The sequence below is a fragment of the Esox lucius genome, chromosome 5, assembly GCF_011004845.1.
Source record: "Esox lucius isolate fEsoLuc1 chromosome 5, fEsoLuc1.pri, whole genome shotgun sequence".
In the NCBI taxonomy this organism is placed as follows: domain Eukaryota; kingdom Metazoa; phylum Chordata; class Actinopteri; order Esociformes; family Esocidae; genus Esox; species Esox lucius.
In genome coordinates, this window is record NC_047573.1 from 1566380 (window position 1) to 1583491 (window position 17112).

At 42.1% G+C, this 17112-nt stretch overlaps 1 protein-coding gene across 1 annotated transcript; it reads right to left on the reverse strand.

Annotated features, from left to right (window-relative positions):
* Positions 1-16: 16 nt before the first annotated feature.
* Positions 17-14118, reverse strand: LOC105009629 (visual pigment-like receptor peropsin). The gene is made up of 6 exons (XM_029119771.2): positions 13841-14118; positions 12295-12500; positions 5888-5987; positions 4057-4161; positions 2461-2684; positions 17-1344 (listed from the first exon to the last, which is right to left on the reverse strand). The coding sequence occupies exons 1-6, from the start codon at positions 13980-13982 to the stop codon at positions 817-819; spliced, it is 1305 nt and encodes a 434-aa protein (XP_028975604.2). The 5' UTR covers positions 13983-14118; the 3' UTR covers positions 17-816.
* Positions 14119-17112: the final 2994 nt, after the last annotated feature.

A 17112-nucleotide genomic window follows, 5' to 3' on the forward strand; every position in this document is an offset into this window, starting at 1 on the left:
TTGTGGGTGTGTGTGTGCGTCTGTGTGTGTGTGTGTGGTGTGTGTGGCTTTGTGGGTGTGTGTGACTCTGTATGTGTGGCTCTGTGTGTGTTTCTTCCTCGGCCTGATCGTTTTGTTCATATTTCCTGAATTACCCACATTCCCTGGCAGTTACCGAAAGGACCACTTGAACAACACCACTCACCTTGCCCACAAGCGTCGCTGCACATAAATACTGCTGTGGTGACACGGTTCATACACAGTGACACTGCCAATACAGACACAATATAACAGTTGACTTATTCTAAGTAGTGTAAAATGGTTTAATGACAAAACCAAGCACATTTTGACATTTTGACGCAAACATTTAATGAATTCGCACCAAGATAAATAAATACCCACAAGCTGAGGATTTTTTTTCTTTTTTTACAACAATCCTATAATAATTCAAGTAATTGGTATGATTCAAGTAAAATCAGAAGCAAAGAAGATGAGACAGAAATGTTTTGTCTGAAATGACACCCTATTGCCTATTTAATGGCACCCTATTGCCTTTTCAATGGCACCCTATTGCCTATTCAATGGCACCCTATTGTCTACTCAATGGCACCCTATTGTCTATTTAATGACACCCTATTGCCTATTTAATGACACCCTATTGTCTATTTAATGACACCCTATTGCCTACATAATTCAACCCTCCACCCTATATAATGACACCCTATTCCCTATATATTAGCACCCTGTTCCCTATATAATTCCCCATTCATCCCCTAAGGGTCAAAATAAGTCTTCTATGTAGAGAACATTCTGGCATTTTGGACAGACAATGACATTTTAAAGATTGTCGGTCACGTACATTTGTGTCTCAGATTGCATGCTGGGTAGAGGGGTGAGGGGCACATTGGGAATGTAGTACAGGGAGTCTTGAGTGACACAAACCAGGGAATGTAGGGATCCATTCATCTCTGAGTCTGAACCCTGAGCCCCTACGCCATCAGGCTCCAACACATCCCTGTTAGTATACTTCCCTAAAGGAACCACAGTCACTGGTAGCGCTGGAAGGACTGTGGCCTCTGGATCTTCCGGCTTCAGTTCGTTGAGCTCCTGAAAGTTCTTGAGGCGGACCACTTCTTTCTGGATGGATTCTTCAGCAGAACATGGAAACAGTGCTGCAACGTCCTTGCGAAACTTGGAGCTCATTCCAAAGTAGATCAAGGGGTTGTAAAAGGAGGCAGACTTGGCAAAGAGACGGGTGAAGATGGATGTCATTCTGGGAACATGGTTACCACAGGCCAACCACATGGAGACGACTGCATAGGGAGACCAGGCCATGATGAAGGCTGTGCAGATCACTATGGAAACCTGGAGAAGAGAAGACAGGAAAAAGAGGGGTTAGGGACTGGAGCAGGTCAGAAGAGATGTTGAGACTGTACGAGGCCAGAGGAGATGTTGGGACTGTATGAGGTCAGAAGAAATGTTGGGACTACAGAAGGTCAGAGGAGATGTTGGGACTGTATGAGGACAGAGGAGATGTTGGGAATACAGAAGGTCAGAGGAGATGTTGGGACTACAGAAGGTCAGAGACGATGTTGGAACTGTATGAGGTCAGAGGAGATGTTGTGACTGTATGAGGTCAGAGGAGATGTTGTGACTGCAGAAGGTCAGAGGAGATGTTGTGACTGCAGAAGGTCAGAGGAGATGTTGTGACTGTATGAGGTCAGAGGAGATGTTGGGACTGTATGAGGTCAGAGGAGATGTTGGGACTGTATTAGGACAGAGGAGAGGTTGTGACTGTATGAGGTCAGAGGAGATGTTGGGACTGTATGAGGTCAGAGGAGATGTTGGGACTACAGAAGGTCAGAGGAGATTTTGGGACTGTATGAGATCAGAGGAGATGTTAGGACTACAGAAGGTCAGAGACAATGTTGGAACTGTATGAGGTCAGAGGAGATGTTGGGACTGTATGAGGTCAGAGGAGATGTTGTGACTGCAGAAGGTCAGAGGAGATGTTGTGACTGCAGAAGGTCAGAGGAGATGTTGTGACTGCAGAAGGTATGAGGAGATGTTGGGACTGTATGAGGTCAGAGGAGATGTTGGGACTGCAGAAGGTCAGAGGAGATGTTGTGACTGTATGAGTTCAGAGGAGATATTGTGACTGCAGAAGGTCAGAGGAGATGTTGGAACTGTATGAGGTCAGAGGAGATGTTAGGACTACAGAAGGTCAGAAGAGATGTTGGGACTGTATGAGATCATAGGAGATGTTGTGACTGCAGAAGGTCAGAGGAGATGTTGTGACTGTATGAGGACAGAGGAGATGTTTTGACTGAATGAGGACAGAGGAGATGTTTGGACTGAATGAGGACAGAGGAGATGTTGGCCATTGGAGACTAAGCAACGTTATAGTAAAGGACATGATAATGACTAACAATGTACTTCTGACTGCCAGTTGTGTGGCTGACAGAACAGTGATTGGCTCACCCGTGTGATGTCTCTCTCCACTTTCCTCTGCCGGGAGGACAGGTACATGTCAGGTGACATGACATTGTTGCACCTTACTGACTTTATGATGGAGACATAGGAGAAGACCATGACCATCACTGGGACGAAGAAGCAGGAGATAAGGATGGAGATGATATAGGACTTGTAAATGGTAGAATAGTTCGCCTTGGCCCAGTCCACCTCACAGGACCCATACCCCTGGTCTGGAAAGGAATGGTCGGGTTGGACGAGTGCTTTGAGAGGTGGTTTGATGGACATATGGATGGAAGATTGATGATAGGCACAAACCCGCACATCTACTGCATAAGTGTTGCACCAACGCCCCCATAGGTGAAAGCTGTCAGGTTCCGTAACCTCCCTGGGGCAGCCAGCAAGGGCAGCCCCCACACGGGGGGCGTTGGCACAACGCTGACGCAGCAAGGGGGGGCCTTCTTCATCAGCGTTAGATGGATGGATAGATATAGGTAGAAAGATGATAGATACTCCAGAGAGAGATTATTAGATAGATAGAGATTATACATAGATAATAGATGGATACTATAGATAGATTATTAGATAGAGATTATACATAGATAATAGGTGGATACTAAAGATAGATTATTAGATAGATAGAGATTATACATAGATAATAGGTGGATACTAAAGATAGATTATTAGATAGATAGAGATTATACATAGATAATAGGTGGATACTAAAGATAGATTATTAGATAGATAGAGATTATACATAGATAATAGGTGGATACTAAAGATAGATTATTAGATAAATAGAGATTATACATAGATAATAGGTGGATACTAAAGATAGATTATTAGATAGAGATTATACATAGATAATAGGTGGATACTATAGATAGATTATTAGATAGAGATTATACATAGATACTAGGTGGATACTATAGATAGATTATTAGATAGATAGAGATTATACATAGATAATAGGTGGATACTATAGATAGATTATTAGATAGAGATTATACATAGATAATAGGTGGATACTATAGATAGATTATTAGATAGAGATTATACATAGATAATAGGTGGATACTATAGATAGATTATTAGATAGAGATTATACATAGATACTAGGTGGATACTATAGATAGATTATTAGATAGATAGAGATTATACATAGATAATAGGTGGATACTAAAGATAGATTATTAGATAGATAGAGATTATACATAGATAATAGGTGGATACTAAAGATAGATTATTAGATAGATAGAGATTATACATAGATAATAGGTGGATACTAATGATAGATTATTAGATAGATAGAGATTATACATAGATAATAGGTGGATACTATAGATATATTATTAGATAGATAGAGATTATACATAGATAATAGGTGGATACTAAAGATAGATTATTAGATAGATAGAGATTATACATAGATAATAGGTGGATACTAAAGATAGATTATTAGATAGATAGAGATTATACATAGATAATAGGTGGATACTATAGATAGATTATTAATAGATTAATAATTTGACATAGATAGATAATTACATAGATGATAAACATGTAATTATAGACAGGTAGAGATGGATGTAGATAGACACTAACCTCTGTAGCTGCCCCAACCCAACAGGGGGGTGACAGACCAGAAGAAGGCTCCGGCCCAGATGAACAGCAGGGAGGTGAGGACAGTGCTCGTACTGACACAGTAGGCTGTAAACAGGAGGGGAAGAACACACATATTGGACAGGGTGGGGCACACAACTGTAGAAGCAATGAATGTGCAACATACAAACCTCTCCCCTGAAATAACATGGTTTGAGGCGCAGTGTGTAAAAGATGATAGTCAGCGTTTCCCTAGAATTTCCTCCCAGTCGCTGCTAGCGTACATACACCTTATGAAGGAAATGTTTTGATTTCAATATCTTTTTAGTAAAGTAGTTAAGTTATGGCTTGACAGATGGCATTAAGACTGTTTGGTAGATAAAAGCAAAACATATTTTTTTTAAAGAACATTCAAAAGATACACTGAATACGTTTTTGAAGAACATTCTAAAGATACACTGAATACGTTTTTGAAGAACATTCTAAAGATACACTGAATACGTTTTTGAAGAACATTCTAAAGATACACTGAATACGTTTTTGAAGAACATTCTAAAGACTGCCTGGAAACATTGTAAGGGCGGAAACATTTTCTAAAGATTCTAAAAAACATTCTCAAGACTTGCTAAAAACATGTAAAAGTACAGAGTTTCTTTTTCCATTATTTCACCAGGTAAAATAACAGCACATTCCTATTTTAATCAACAACCTGGGAGTTATTATTGGGCTAACAGCCTTGCTCAAGGACTGCATTCTTTCAATTGGCTGGATCTGGGAAAGGAACCAGTAATCTGTTGTTTACTGGTCCCAAGCTCTTGACTACTAGGCTACCCTACCACCCCAAAGGTCATATAATGACCTTCGTCTCTAATCTTAGGTCCTTTTGAATCTTTCTCTGCTTGGCTTTCCAAATGCTAATCCTCCTCAAACACTAGATGACAACAGGAAAACTTGGAGGAGGCACTTAAGTCCCAACATTCTTCCCACCCTAGTTATGAATGTCAGACTGTGACATTTTATGAACAATGAGTCTTTTTTCAGCAGCCACCTAGCTGGTAAATCACTACCACTGAAAAGAACCTCTGTTTACAATGTACATGTAGGTTTTACTCAGTCTGGATAAGAAATCAATTGGTATTGATTAATTGCAAGGACTGTAGTCTGATTGACCAGTTACGCATGTCTGACTGGCCAGCACTCAGTAAGCATATTGCTGTTATCAAACCGTGGCAAATACATCAATCAATTCGAAAAGACTTCTGATGACATCTTTTCAGAACTAGATTGTTGACTGCTTGTGGTCGCACCTACACCTTGTTCATAAATGGACTCAGAAGGACCTGCTGTTTGATTCTTTCTCAACTGAATCAGTGAAATGTACATAACAATAAATCTACTAATTCATGGTGTCAGTGTGTCATAGCAGAACATCTAGACTATACCTCTAGTTTACACATAGTTGCTATAAAATTAAATTGAAATAACTAGTGGATTTAAAACATTTGCTCCCCTCCAAAGCAACCAAATGCTTATGCAGTTTTCAGGCAGTTATTCTGCCCAATTACATGGCAGTTAGGACATTCCTTTCAACACTAATTACACCAGTCTAAAATAGTAGCTCAACTTCACCTCAAATTAGCTAAATTGTCGAGTCTGGAGTAGATAATGAAATGTTTGGGAAATAGTGGGCATTAAACAGTAATTGTACTCTCATGACGCATGCACGTAATCAGTGCTCATTAACACACAACAACGTTTTCTTTCCTCTCTGATAAGATGAAAGCCACAGGAACGTAAGTTTTAAGTAAAGGTTAAAGGTAAGTGGTCGACGGACCTTTGTTAGGATGGCAGCCTTTGATGTATCTGGTGACACTGTAGACAGTTAAGGTGTTGACACTGGCCAGGCCGAACAGTAAGGTGAAGAACCCGTCAACCTATAGGAGAGGAGACAGGGAGAGGGTCATCATGCCATTGGCTCATGTTTTGTAACAACTGGTTGTCTCTGCCTGTCACTTAGCGACCAAGGACCTTGCCTCTGGCACAGAACCCCCTGACTACCTGGTAAGTCTGATGTTAGTGATGGCCATTTGAAGCTTCATTAGCGTTATTTTAGCAGCGGGATATTATGCTGGCAGCACTCAGATTTTCTTTATCACAATAAAAGCCATCATTGAAATGTATAAGGCAATATTGTTAACAATCTAGACTGTGAAAAAGAACAGACAAGAATAACATTGGAACAGACATTAAACATAAAATGTACAGACTAGATTGTTAACTATATTGCCTAATATATTTCAGTGATGGCTATTATTTTGAACATCAGAGTTAGAGCTGCTGGAATAATATCCTGCTGCTAGAAGAATGGTAATGAAGCCTCAAATGGCCATCACTACACAGAGCAGATCTAGAACCTGTCCGTCAGATACCTACTGCCTTTGGACTTTCATTCAATCCACAACAGCCAATCAGGTGGGAGCTGATAACTCAACTAATGTGATATCTAGTAAATGTCCCTGACAGAGAAATTGTGGAAATAAGATTGATAAAGACCCAGATTGGAAGGCGTTCTCCCATTAGTTTGGGATCTCGGTCCATTCCTCCAAACCAGAATCTTTCCAGGTCTTGATATCCTTCGGTCTGGTTGTTATGGACTTCCTTCTTTCTCATTTTATTAAAGATGCCTTCAATGATTTACTATTGAGTACACACGAAAGGTGTTTGCAAATTAACTAATAGTTAAAGGTGTGCCATTAACTATTAAAGGAAACACTGGGATGAGATGGAATCCTGTCCTGGCGTGGCGGGAGGTGCTCATGTGTCTGTTGTTTAGCCAGGCTCATTCAATGCAGAGAAAATGAAGGGAACTTTGCAGCTCACCACCGGGCACTCTATACTTCACCCAACTGTGACTCTATACTTCACCCAACTGTGACTCTATACTTCACCCAACTGTGACTCTATACTTCACCCAACTGTCACTCTATACTTCACCCAACTGTGACTCTATACTTCACCCAACTGTCACTCTATACTTCACCCAACTGTGACTATTATCCAGCTGTGACTCTGATTCGTCTCCCTGATTCGTATACTTCACCCAACTGTCACTCTATACTTCACCCAACTGTGACTCTATACTTCACCCAACTGTGACTCTATACTTCACCCAACTGTCACTCTATACTTCACCCAACTGTGACTCTATACTTCACCCAACTGTCACTCTATACTTCACCCAACTGTCACTCTATACTTCACCCAACTGTCACTCTATACTTCACCCAACTGTCACTCTATACTTCACCCAACTGTGACTCTATACTTCACCCAACTGTCACTCTACACTTCACCCAACTGTGACTCTATGCTTCACCCAACTGTCACTCTATACTTCACCCAACTGTCACTCTATACTTCACCCAACTGTGACTCTATACTTCACCCAACTGTCACTCTATACTTCACCCAACTGTCACTCTATACTTCACCCAACTGTGACTCTATACTTCACCCAACTGTCACTCTATACTTCACCCAACTGTCACTCTATACTTCACCCAACTGTGACTCTATACTTCAGCCCACTGTCACTCTATACTTCACCCAACTGTGACTCTATACTTCACCCAACTGTGACTCTATACTTCACCCAACTGTCACTCTATACTTCACCCAACTGTGACTCTATGGTTCAGCCAGCTGTGACTCTATGATTCAGCCTGCTGAGACTACGGTTCAGCCAACCGTGACACTATGGTTCAGCCAGCTGTGACTCTATGATTCAACAAGCTGTTACTCTATGATTTAGCCAGCTGAGACTCTACGGTTCAGCCAACTGTGACTCTACGGTTCAGCCAGCTGTGACTCTACGGTTCAGCCAACTGTGACTCTATGATTCAGCCTGCTGTGACTCTACGGTTCAGCCAGCTGTGACTCTATGATTCAGCCAGCTGAGACTCCACGGTTCAGCCAGCTGTGACTCTATGATTCAGCCAGCTGAGACTCTACGGTTCAGCCAACTGTGACTCTACGGTTCAGCCAGCTGTGACTCTATGATTCAGACATTGTGAACAACAGCAGTGAAGTGACAGGGCCCTCCATGCAGTGTACTGTCACTAATTACTCCTGATCTGCTCTAGGAGGTTACTTAATCCAATTACTGATAATCAACAGGTATTTCTCCCTCCTTTACCCAAGCACAGACTGCCTCCTAGTAACCCTCAACTTGATCCCAGGAGTTCCTGCACCTTTGTTTGTAAGCAGCAAATGTATTTAAAAAAAATACATTTGAAAACATTTTGCAAGTGTTATTATTTCTTTGTCTGTTTCCTCTGTACTATAAACTGGGCTATCTGTCTAGCTGTGTAGGTCTTCAGCATTACTACCACACATTAAATGTCCCCCTCCAAGAGATAAAACCATTCCATGCCTCCATGTCCTGTCTTGTGAGGAGAGGCATGTCCCGGGTGTACCTGTTCCTGTCACGCTCTCTGTTTCCCTGATCTGCTAATACTTCTCACATGCCTGTCTCGTTCCCTCTCCGTCACGCCTGCTTGCTCCATTCCTCCTTCGCTTTATATTTCTCTCCCTTCATCCCTCTCCCTGTCTTTCCCTCCTTCTGTCTTTCTCCCGTCATCTCTCTCCCTGTCTTTCCCTCCCTCTGTCTTTCTCACTCATCTCTATCCCTCCCACTTTCTCCATTTCTCATTCACTTCACACAGTCCCTTTCTCTGTCTCAGTCTCTTCCCTTTTTCTTCACCTTTTATCCTTCCACCTTTCTTCTTTTTCTGTCTCCCTCTCTCCCTATCTCCCTCTATCCCTCCTCCCAATCCATGTCCCCTCCTTTAGTATCTACATTGCATTTTCCAACTAATATTCCAAAAGGACAGACTTACCTATCCTAATATTTCTCCCTCCACCCAAAAACTGGAGATAGCAGGGATGGTTGAGAGTTGAGATCATTTAACAGACAGGACAAAGGTGTGGAAGCCTCCCTCTACGTCTAAGTTTCTGACCAACCCAATGAGAACAGGCCACTGTCTCCCTGCTTCGTATACCTCCAAACCCAATGAGAACAGGCCACTGTCTGCCTGCTTCGTATACCTCCAAACCCAATGAGGACAGGCCACTGTCTCCCTGATTCGTATACCTCAAAACCCAATGAGGACAGCCCACTGTCTGCCTGCTTTGTATACCTCCAAACCCAATGAGGACAGCCCACTGTCTGCCTGCTTCGTATACCTCCAAACCCAATGAGGACAGCCCACTGTCTGCCTGCTTCGTATACCTCCAAACCCAATGAGGACAGGCCACTGTCTGCCTGCTTCGTATACCTCAAAACCCAATGAGGACAGCCCACTGTCTGCCTGCTTCGTATACCTCCAAACCCAATGAGGACAGCCCACTGCCTGCTTCGTATACCTCCTAACCCAATGAGGACAGCCCACTGTCTGCCTGCTTCGTATACCTCCAAACCCAATGAGGACAGTCCACTGTCTGCCTGCTTCGTATACCTCCAAACCCAATGAGGACAGTCCACTGTCTGCCTGCTTCGTATACCTCCAAACCCAATGAGGACAGCCCACTGTCTGCCTGCTTCGTATACCTCCAAACCCAATGAGGACAGCCCACTGTCTGCCTGCTTCGTATACCTCCAAACCCAATTAGGACAGCCCACTGTCTGCCTGCTTCGTATACCTCCAAACCCAATGAGGACAGTCCACTGTCTGCCTGCTTCGTATACCTCCAAACCCAATGAGGACAGTCCACTGTCTGCCTGCTTCGTATACCTCCTAGTCAAATGGTTAAAAGGGAGTCAGTGGCCCAAATAACACTTTATATTCTCTATTAATTGAACTGCCATTTACCAGAGACCTATGGTCTAGGTGCTTTAAATAGGCAGTAGGTTGAAATTTCAGCCCAGACTGGGACTGTGAATGAGGCAGTTATTGTTCTACCAATGTTGTTCTAGGTGCTCCCACAGAGAGCCCTCTGATAGAGTAGAAAGCAGGATATCAGAGCTTCCACCATGGGCTAGCCTTCTCTTACACAAATAAGCATTCCCAAATTCCTAGCTAAAGTATGGCTAGTTACAGTAATAAAAGCCAAGGTGGAACAGAGGCAAACACCCAAACATTATTTGAGTATAGTGATTTTTGTTAGTTAATCAACAAACGTAATCTAAAATAGGACAAAAATCAACAAGTAATACAAATGATTCCCACAGCTACATATTCTATAGAGGGGGCTGTGACCACAGTAATAATCATAAATGACAAAAATGTTAATATTGTATTATAATGTTAAATGGTAGTATGCTTTGCATTAGTTGTTTGAGTCAATACTCCCAGGTTCCAAATTCCAAAGTTTCATTGAGTCGAACTCCCAGGTTCCATGAGTAGACTCTGTCTGTGTGTCTGTATATCTGTATCTCTGTGTATCTGTGTGTCTGTATATCTGTATGTCTGTGTGTCTGTGTGTCTGTATCTCTGTGTATCTGTGTGTCTGTATATCTGTGTGTCTGTATATCTGTGTGTCTGTATATCTGTATATCTGTATATCTGTGTGTCTGTATCTCTGTATATCTGTATATCTGTGTGTCTGTGTGTCTGTATCTCTGTATATCTGTGTGTCTGTATATCTGTGTGTCTGTATATCTGTATATCTGTGTGTCTGTGTGTCTGTATCTCCGTGTGTCTGTATGCCAGTGTGTCTGTATCTCTGTGTGTCTGTATATCTGTATCTCTGTGTATCTGTGTGTCTGTATATCTGTATCTCTGTGTATCTGTGTGTCTGTATATCTGTGTGTCTGTGTGTCTGTATCTCTGTGTATCTGTATGTCTGTATCTCTGTGTGTCTGTGTATCTGTGTGTCTGTATCTCTGTGTGTCTGTATCTCTGTGTGTCTGTATATCTGTATCTCTGTGTCTCTGTGTGTCTGTATATCTGTGTGTCTGTGTGTCTGTATATCTGTGTGTCTGTGTGTCTGTATCTCTGTGTGTCTGTATATCTGTGTGTCTGTGTGTCTGTATCTCTGTATATCTGTGTGCCAGTGTGTCTGTAGATCTGTGTGTCTGTATCTCTGTGTGTCTGTATATCTGTGTGTCTGTATATCTGTATCTCTGTGTATCTGTGTGCCTGTGTGTCTGTATCTCTGTGTGTCTGTATCTCTGTGTATCTGTTTGTCTGTATATCTGTGTGTCTGTATATCTGTGTGTCTGTATATCTGTATCTCTGTGTCTCTGTGTGTCTGTATATCTGTGTGTCTGTGTATCTGTATCTCTGTATATCTGTGTGCCAGTGTGTCTGTATATCTGTGTGTCTGTATCTCTGTGTGTCTGTATATCTGTGTGTCTGTATATCTGTATCTCTGTGTATCTGTGTCTCTGTGTGTCTGTATATCTGTGTGTCTGTGTGCCAGTGTGTCTGTATCTTTGTGTTTCTGTGTATCTGTATATCTGTATATCTGTGTGTCTGTGTCTCTATGTGTCTGTATATCTGTGTGTCTGTGTGTCTCTTTGATAGTTGACAGATGTTGTGTGGCCTATAGGGTTGGTTTGCCTGGGGTGGAGGCCCTGGCGCCACGACATCCAACCGTAATCTGATTACAGATAAATCTCTGACCCGCATGGACAGCAGCTAGCCTAGACAAGCCTAATCCCCCTTCACACCTCCCTCCCCATTCCACAGGCCACTCCTTCACAGCATTCTTGATTGGCCTGTAACAGGAGGGACATAGCTAGCCAGACACACCCTCGTCATCGGGATAAATTGAAAGAGCGTTTTGAAGACCAACAAGGTACATGGTCTTGGAAATGCATATGCACACTATCAACGGGTATCGGACCTGTTCAGTGGTCCATAAGACCGACACTATGTCATCTCTTCTGTACTGGGGCTTTTCTACATCCGTCCAGGACTAAAACAGCACAGGAAGGGCCCAGGCAGCATTTTTTGTTTAATGACAGGTATTGACATTACACTCTAGAATCCAAACCACCTCCGTCAGCAAGGCTCAGAACACTGATAATTATGACGTTCTTGACCCATCTTGTCCCAATCATTAATCCTTCAAACAATGAAACGTACTTGGAGGTTTCCAAATTGCATGTGATTTAATAAGTGCACAAAAGATGCAGAAGAAGCTGTTTATCATTCAATACATACAGTAAACATTTGATATATACATACATACACAACAATCAAGCAACCAATGAATCAACCAACCAATCATTCTCACCTGGCAGGTCCAGATCCAGTTGATCCAGAAGCCGTCATCTCTGAAGAGGTTAAAAATCTCCAGTATCCCTCGGGAGTATCCAAAAACAGATATGCTGGCATCTGAGATAGCTAGGTTTAAAGTAAGGAAGTCTGTAGGCAGGAAGGAAGCCCTCTGTCTGTATAGCACCAATATCACTATACTGTTCCCAAACCAGGACAGTATGCCTGAGAGGAAAGGAAAGGAATTAGAGAACCAGGTCGATATCATTAAATTCAAACTAAGAAAGCCAATTATATTTAATGGACAGAAAGATTGACAGTCTTTTATCTTTAACTGATTATTGGGTCAGGAGATCAATCTCTACCTGGAGCACAATAAAAGGATCAAAAGTCAAAGGTCAACCGTTTTCCACTCATTCCGTTCACAAGACACATAGCCCTGGGGGCTGAACATCCCATAAATGGCTCCAGAGATCCTTGACCAGTTGTCTTAATATAGAGACATACCTCTTGACTCTGTTGACTGAAGACAAACCCAGTAGACTGGTCACATTGACCAGTAGACTGAAAACGGAAACTTATTTCTTGACAAAGTGGCCACTGGACTGACCACTCTGAAACTGATCTGGTGCTCTGATCACTGGACTGACCACTCTGAAACTGATCTGGTGCTCTGACCACTGGACTGACCACACTGAAACTGATCTGGTGCTCTGACCACTGGACTGACCACACTGAAACTGATCTGGTGCTCTGACCACTGGACTGACCACACTGAAACTGATCTGGTGTTCTGACCACTGGACTGACCACACTGAAACTGATCTGGTATAACACCCACCTACCAAGAAATATCAGCTACATCCACCCTGCAGTATAACACCACCTACCAAGCAATATCATCTACATCCACCCTGCAGTATAACACCACCTACCAAGCAATATCATCTACATCCACCCTGCAGTATAATACCACCTACCAAGCAATATCAGCTACATCCACCCTGCAGTATAACACCACCTACCAAGCAATATCAGCTACATCCACCCTGCAGTATAACACCACCTACCAAGCAATATCAGCTACATCCACCCTGCAGTATAACACCACCTACCAAGCAATATCATCTACATCCACCCTGCAGTATAACACCACCTACCAAGCAATATCATCTACATCCACCCTGCAGTATAATACCACCTACCAAGCAATATCAGCTACATCCACCCTGCAGTATAACACCACCTACCAAGCAATATCATCTACATCCACCCTGCAGTATAACACCACCTACCAAGCAATATCATCTACATCCACCCTGCAGTATAACACCACCTACCAAGCAATATCATCTACATCCACCCTGCAGTATAACACCACCTACCAAGCAATATCAGCTACATCCACCCTGCAGTATAACACCACCTACCAAGAAATATTAGCTACATCCACCCTGCAGTATAACACCACCTACCAAGCAATATCAGCTACATCCACCCTGCAGTATAACACCACCTACCAAGCAATATCAGCTACATCCACCCTGCAGTATAACACCACCTACCAAGCAATATCAGGTAAAGACCAATGACAGTCTCCCCCTTCTCCGACAGGGGAGGCTCTTTATATATCTGGCTCAGATTGTTATTCCTCCACGGAATGTTGGCTATCTTCATGGGAAGTCTCAGGGGTGCGAGTTGTTCCATCTTCAAAATGTTCTAAATGTTCTGAATGTTCTAAATTCCAAGACATGAATCCCTGTATGTTCTGTGATGCTTCTTGCCCGTTCTCTAAAGTCTTCATTCAGTAAGATACTGAAGAGAAACTTGCCTGTGCTTCCTAGTAAAGCCAGCTTAGAACTAAACACCAATGCGCTAAAGTTAGCCCACAGTACAATTCATTGCAGGCCAAATGATAGCAAGTGGCCTAGCCTGCACTGGTAATCCAATTTCTGTCTTAAGGACAAAAACAGATGGAGATTTTGGTGTGGAATCCTGACCAATAAGAGAAAAACTAAATTAAGCCACTTCACTAGAGGGGGATGTAATTGGTTTAATTTATTTCAGCTTAAACTTGTTTCTTTAAGTAGCCTACAGATTACCACCATAATGACAATTCATCATGCAAATATGTCCAGATTCCATAGCCTAATTCCATAGCCAATTATGTTAGCCTAGGTTTGTGTCTGTCCATGAAGATGCACAATAGATTTGCTCTCTTTAGACAATATTATTCACAATGTTATTGAGTTCTTCCAGGTATTTGCAGTACGGGGTGTTGGTCTAACACAGAGTTCAGTCACTTCTGTCAGGGTCTGGCCTTTCCATCCGGGCTTTGCTGTCTGTCTTCCTTTGCTGTCTGTAGGGTTGAACCCTTGGTTTGTGTTGTACAATGCTATTGCACACAGGAACATGTGTTTCGTATGTGCAACATGTCTGTATGTGTGTGCATGTGTGTGCTTTGTCTGGGAGTGCATGCATGTGTGTGTGTGTGTCAACCATGAATCAGTATGAATCAGTTTGGATGGTAAATATCAGATATTTAAGCCACAAGCATTCATGTATCAAGCCTTGAGCAGTTTTAAAACATCAGACAAGACAGGGCAGATCCTCAGGAATCAAGGGATTAAAGTCACTATCAGCAGTTAAGAGAGCCAAAGAAAAATCATGTGTTAGAATATTACTCAACTGAATAAAATATTCGGAATACTGTGCACCCCAAATACACCCTACTCCATTTTTAATACACTGCTTTGGAATAGTGTGTACTCCAAATACACCCTATTCCATTTATAGCATAATACTCTGGAATAGTGTGCAGCCCAAATACACCCAAATCCATTTATAGTGCACTACTTGGGAATAGTGTGCACCCCAAATACACCCCATATTCCATTAATATTACACTACTTTGGTATTTGGGATGCAAGTGGTTAAAAAGGACTTACTGCAAATCATTAAAAAAAGCTGTTATAATAATTATTATTATTACACTACGGACACTATGGACCATATTCACAATGGACCCTAACCACTATGGACCATATTCACAATGGACCCTAACCACTTTGGACCATATTCACAATGGACCCTAACCACTATGGACCATATTCACAATGGACACTAATCACTATGGACCATATTCACAATGGACCCTAATCACTCTGGACCATATTCACAATGGATCCTAACCACGATGGACCATGTTCACAATGGACCCTCACCATTATGGACTATGGATACTATTCGCTAAGGGTCCTACTGAATATGGGCTATGTTTACTAAATACCCTGTTCAAATACCCTAATTACTATGGACTTTATTTACAGTTGACCTTATTCACGATAGGTCCTATTGAATATGGGCCCTATTTAATTTGAACCTGTTCACAATGGACCCTAAGTGAATATGGACCCTAATCACTATGGGCCCTATTTAATAAGAACCTGTTAACCATGGACCCTAAATGAATATGGACCCTAATCACTATGGGTTCTATTTAATATGAATCAGATTTAATATGGATCTTAACTAACTACTGGCCTTTGTTAAAAGTTATGAAATATAAAGGAAAATGTAGCCTGAGGGGAATCTAAGCGGAAGCTATTGGTTTGTGTTTGGAATAATTACGTCTACGTCCACTCTGAAACCAGTAGGTTATTCATCTGACATGTTCAAAAGATGGCCGAACTCAAACTTTGAGATATGGACCGCAGCAACATGTTGGCATTGGTCCTGAGCAAAGACACACTGATAATTAATCTGTGGTGTTGGCTTCAGTTGGGTGGTCTGGTGCAGTGTTTTAAGGGACTGTATTAGCCTTGGGAATGAATAGCTTGGCAGGCTCTGTTTGACAGATGCAGAACTGTATAGTATTTACACACATTTCTATTAGGAATGTTTTATTTGATATTATCATTCATGCACAGTAAGCCGTGTTGAAATCCATTCTTTGTTTGACAGGAGGAAGCCTAAGAAAGGCGTTGTTTTTGAAAAGCATTCTATAAAATCAAATACCTGTAACCAAGAAAAAGTATATAGTCATTTATTAATAAAACAGTAAAATATGAATTGTTATTTGGGCTCAAGTGAACCAAGACAGAAGATTATTGGCCAAATGTCTGACTTATTATCGCTTAGAATGTTACTGCTCCCACACTGTTTAAACCAGTAACAATGTTGTAGCTTTAAAATATGTCTGGGTTGAGTTGCTTTGATACACACACACATTTGATGTACTTCTTATATTTTATATACATTTAAAAATGATTAAGCAAGGTCTTCAATCTACATACTCTTTTTAATAGAAAAAAAGCATGTTTACTGAAGGAAAGTACAAACAGGCACCATACCCAGTATGCTTTAATGGTTTTGTTTAATAGATGAATAGAAACACGAGGCAGGTGATGTATTAAAGCTGGATTTGAAGGAGCCGCATTTCACCATCAGGTGTTTGGATTGAAGCATTCCTGTTTTGATCCCCCCACTCCATCCCATGTCTCCCTCCTCAAGTGGCCTCCCTCCCCCTCTCTCATCATCCCTCCCTATCTACCTCCCCACCTCCCTCCCTTCACAGTGAAGGGATGTAACACACCCCTTGGGGTAACCCGAGCCCACCTCCACCCCTGTGTCACAGTATTCACCTTGTTTCCCTTTAGCTCTCTGGTGTGTGTAAGCGTGCGTGTCTGTGTGTGCAAATGTGTGTGTGTGTGTGTGTGTGTGAGCAACTTGCTCCCCAGGCCTGGTTGACAGGATGTGCAGGGAAGTCTCTCTCTCCCCTGGCCACTCCAGCCTCCACGTCAGACACTTTCTCTGTTTCACACACTTTTTGATTGCC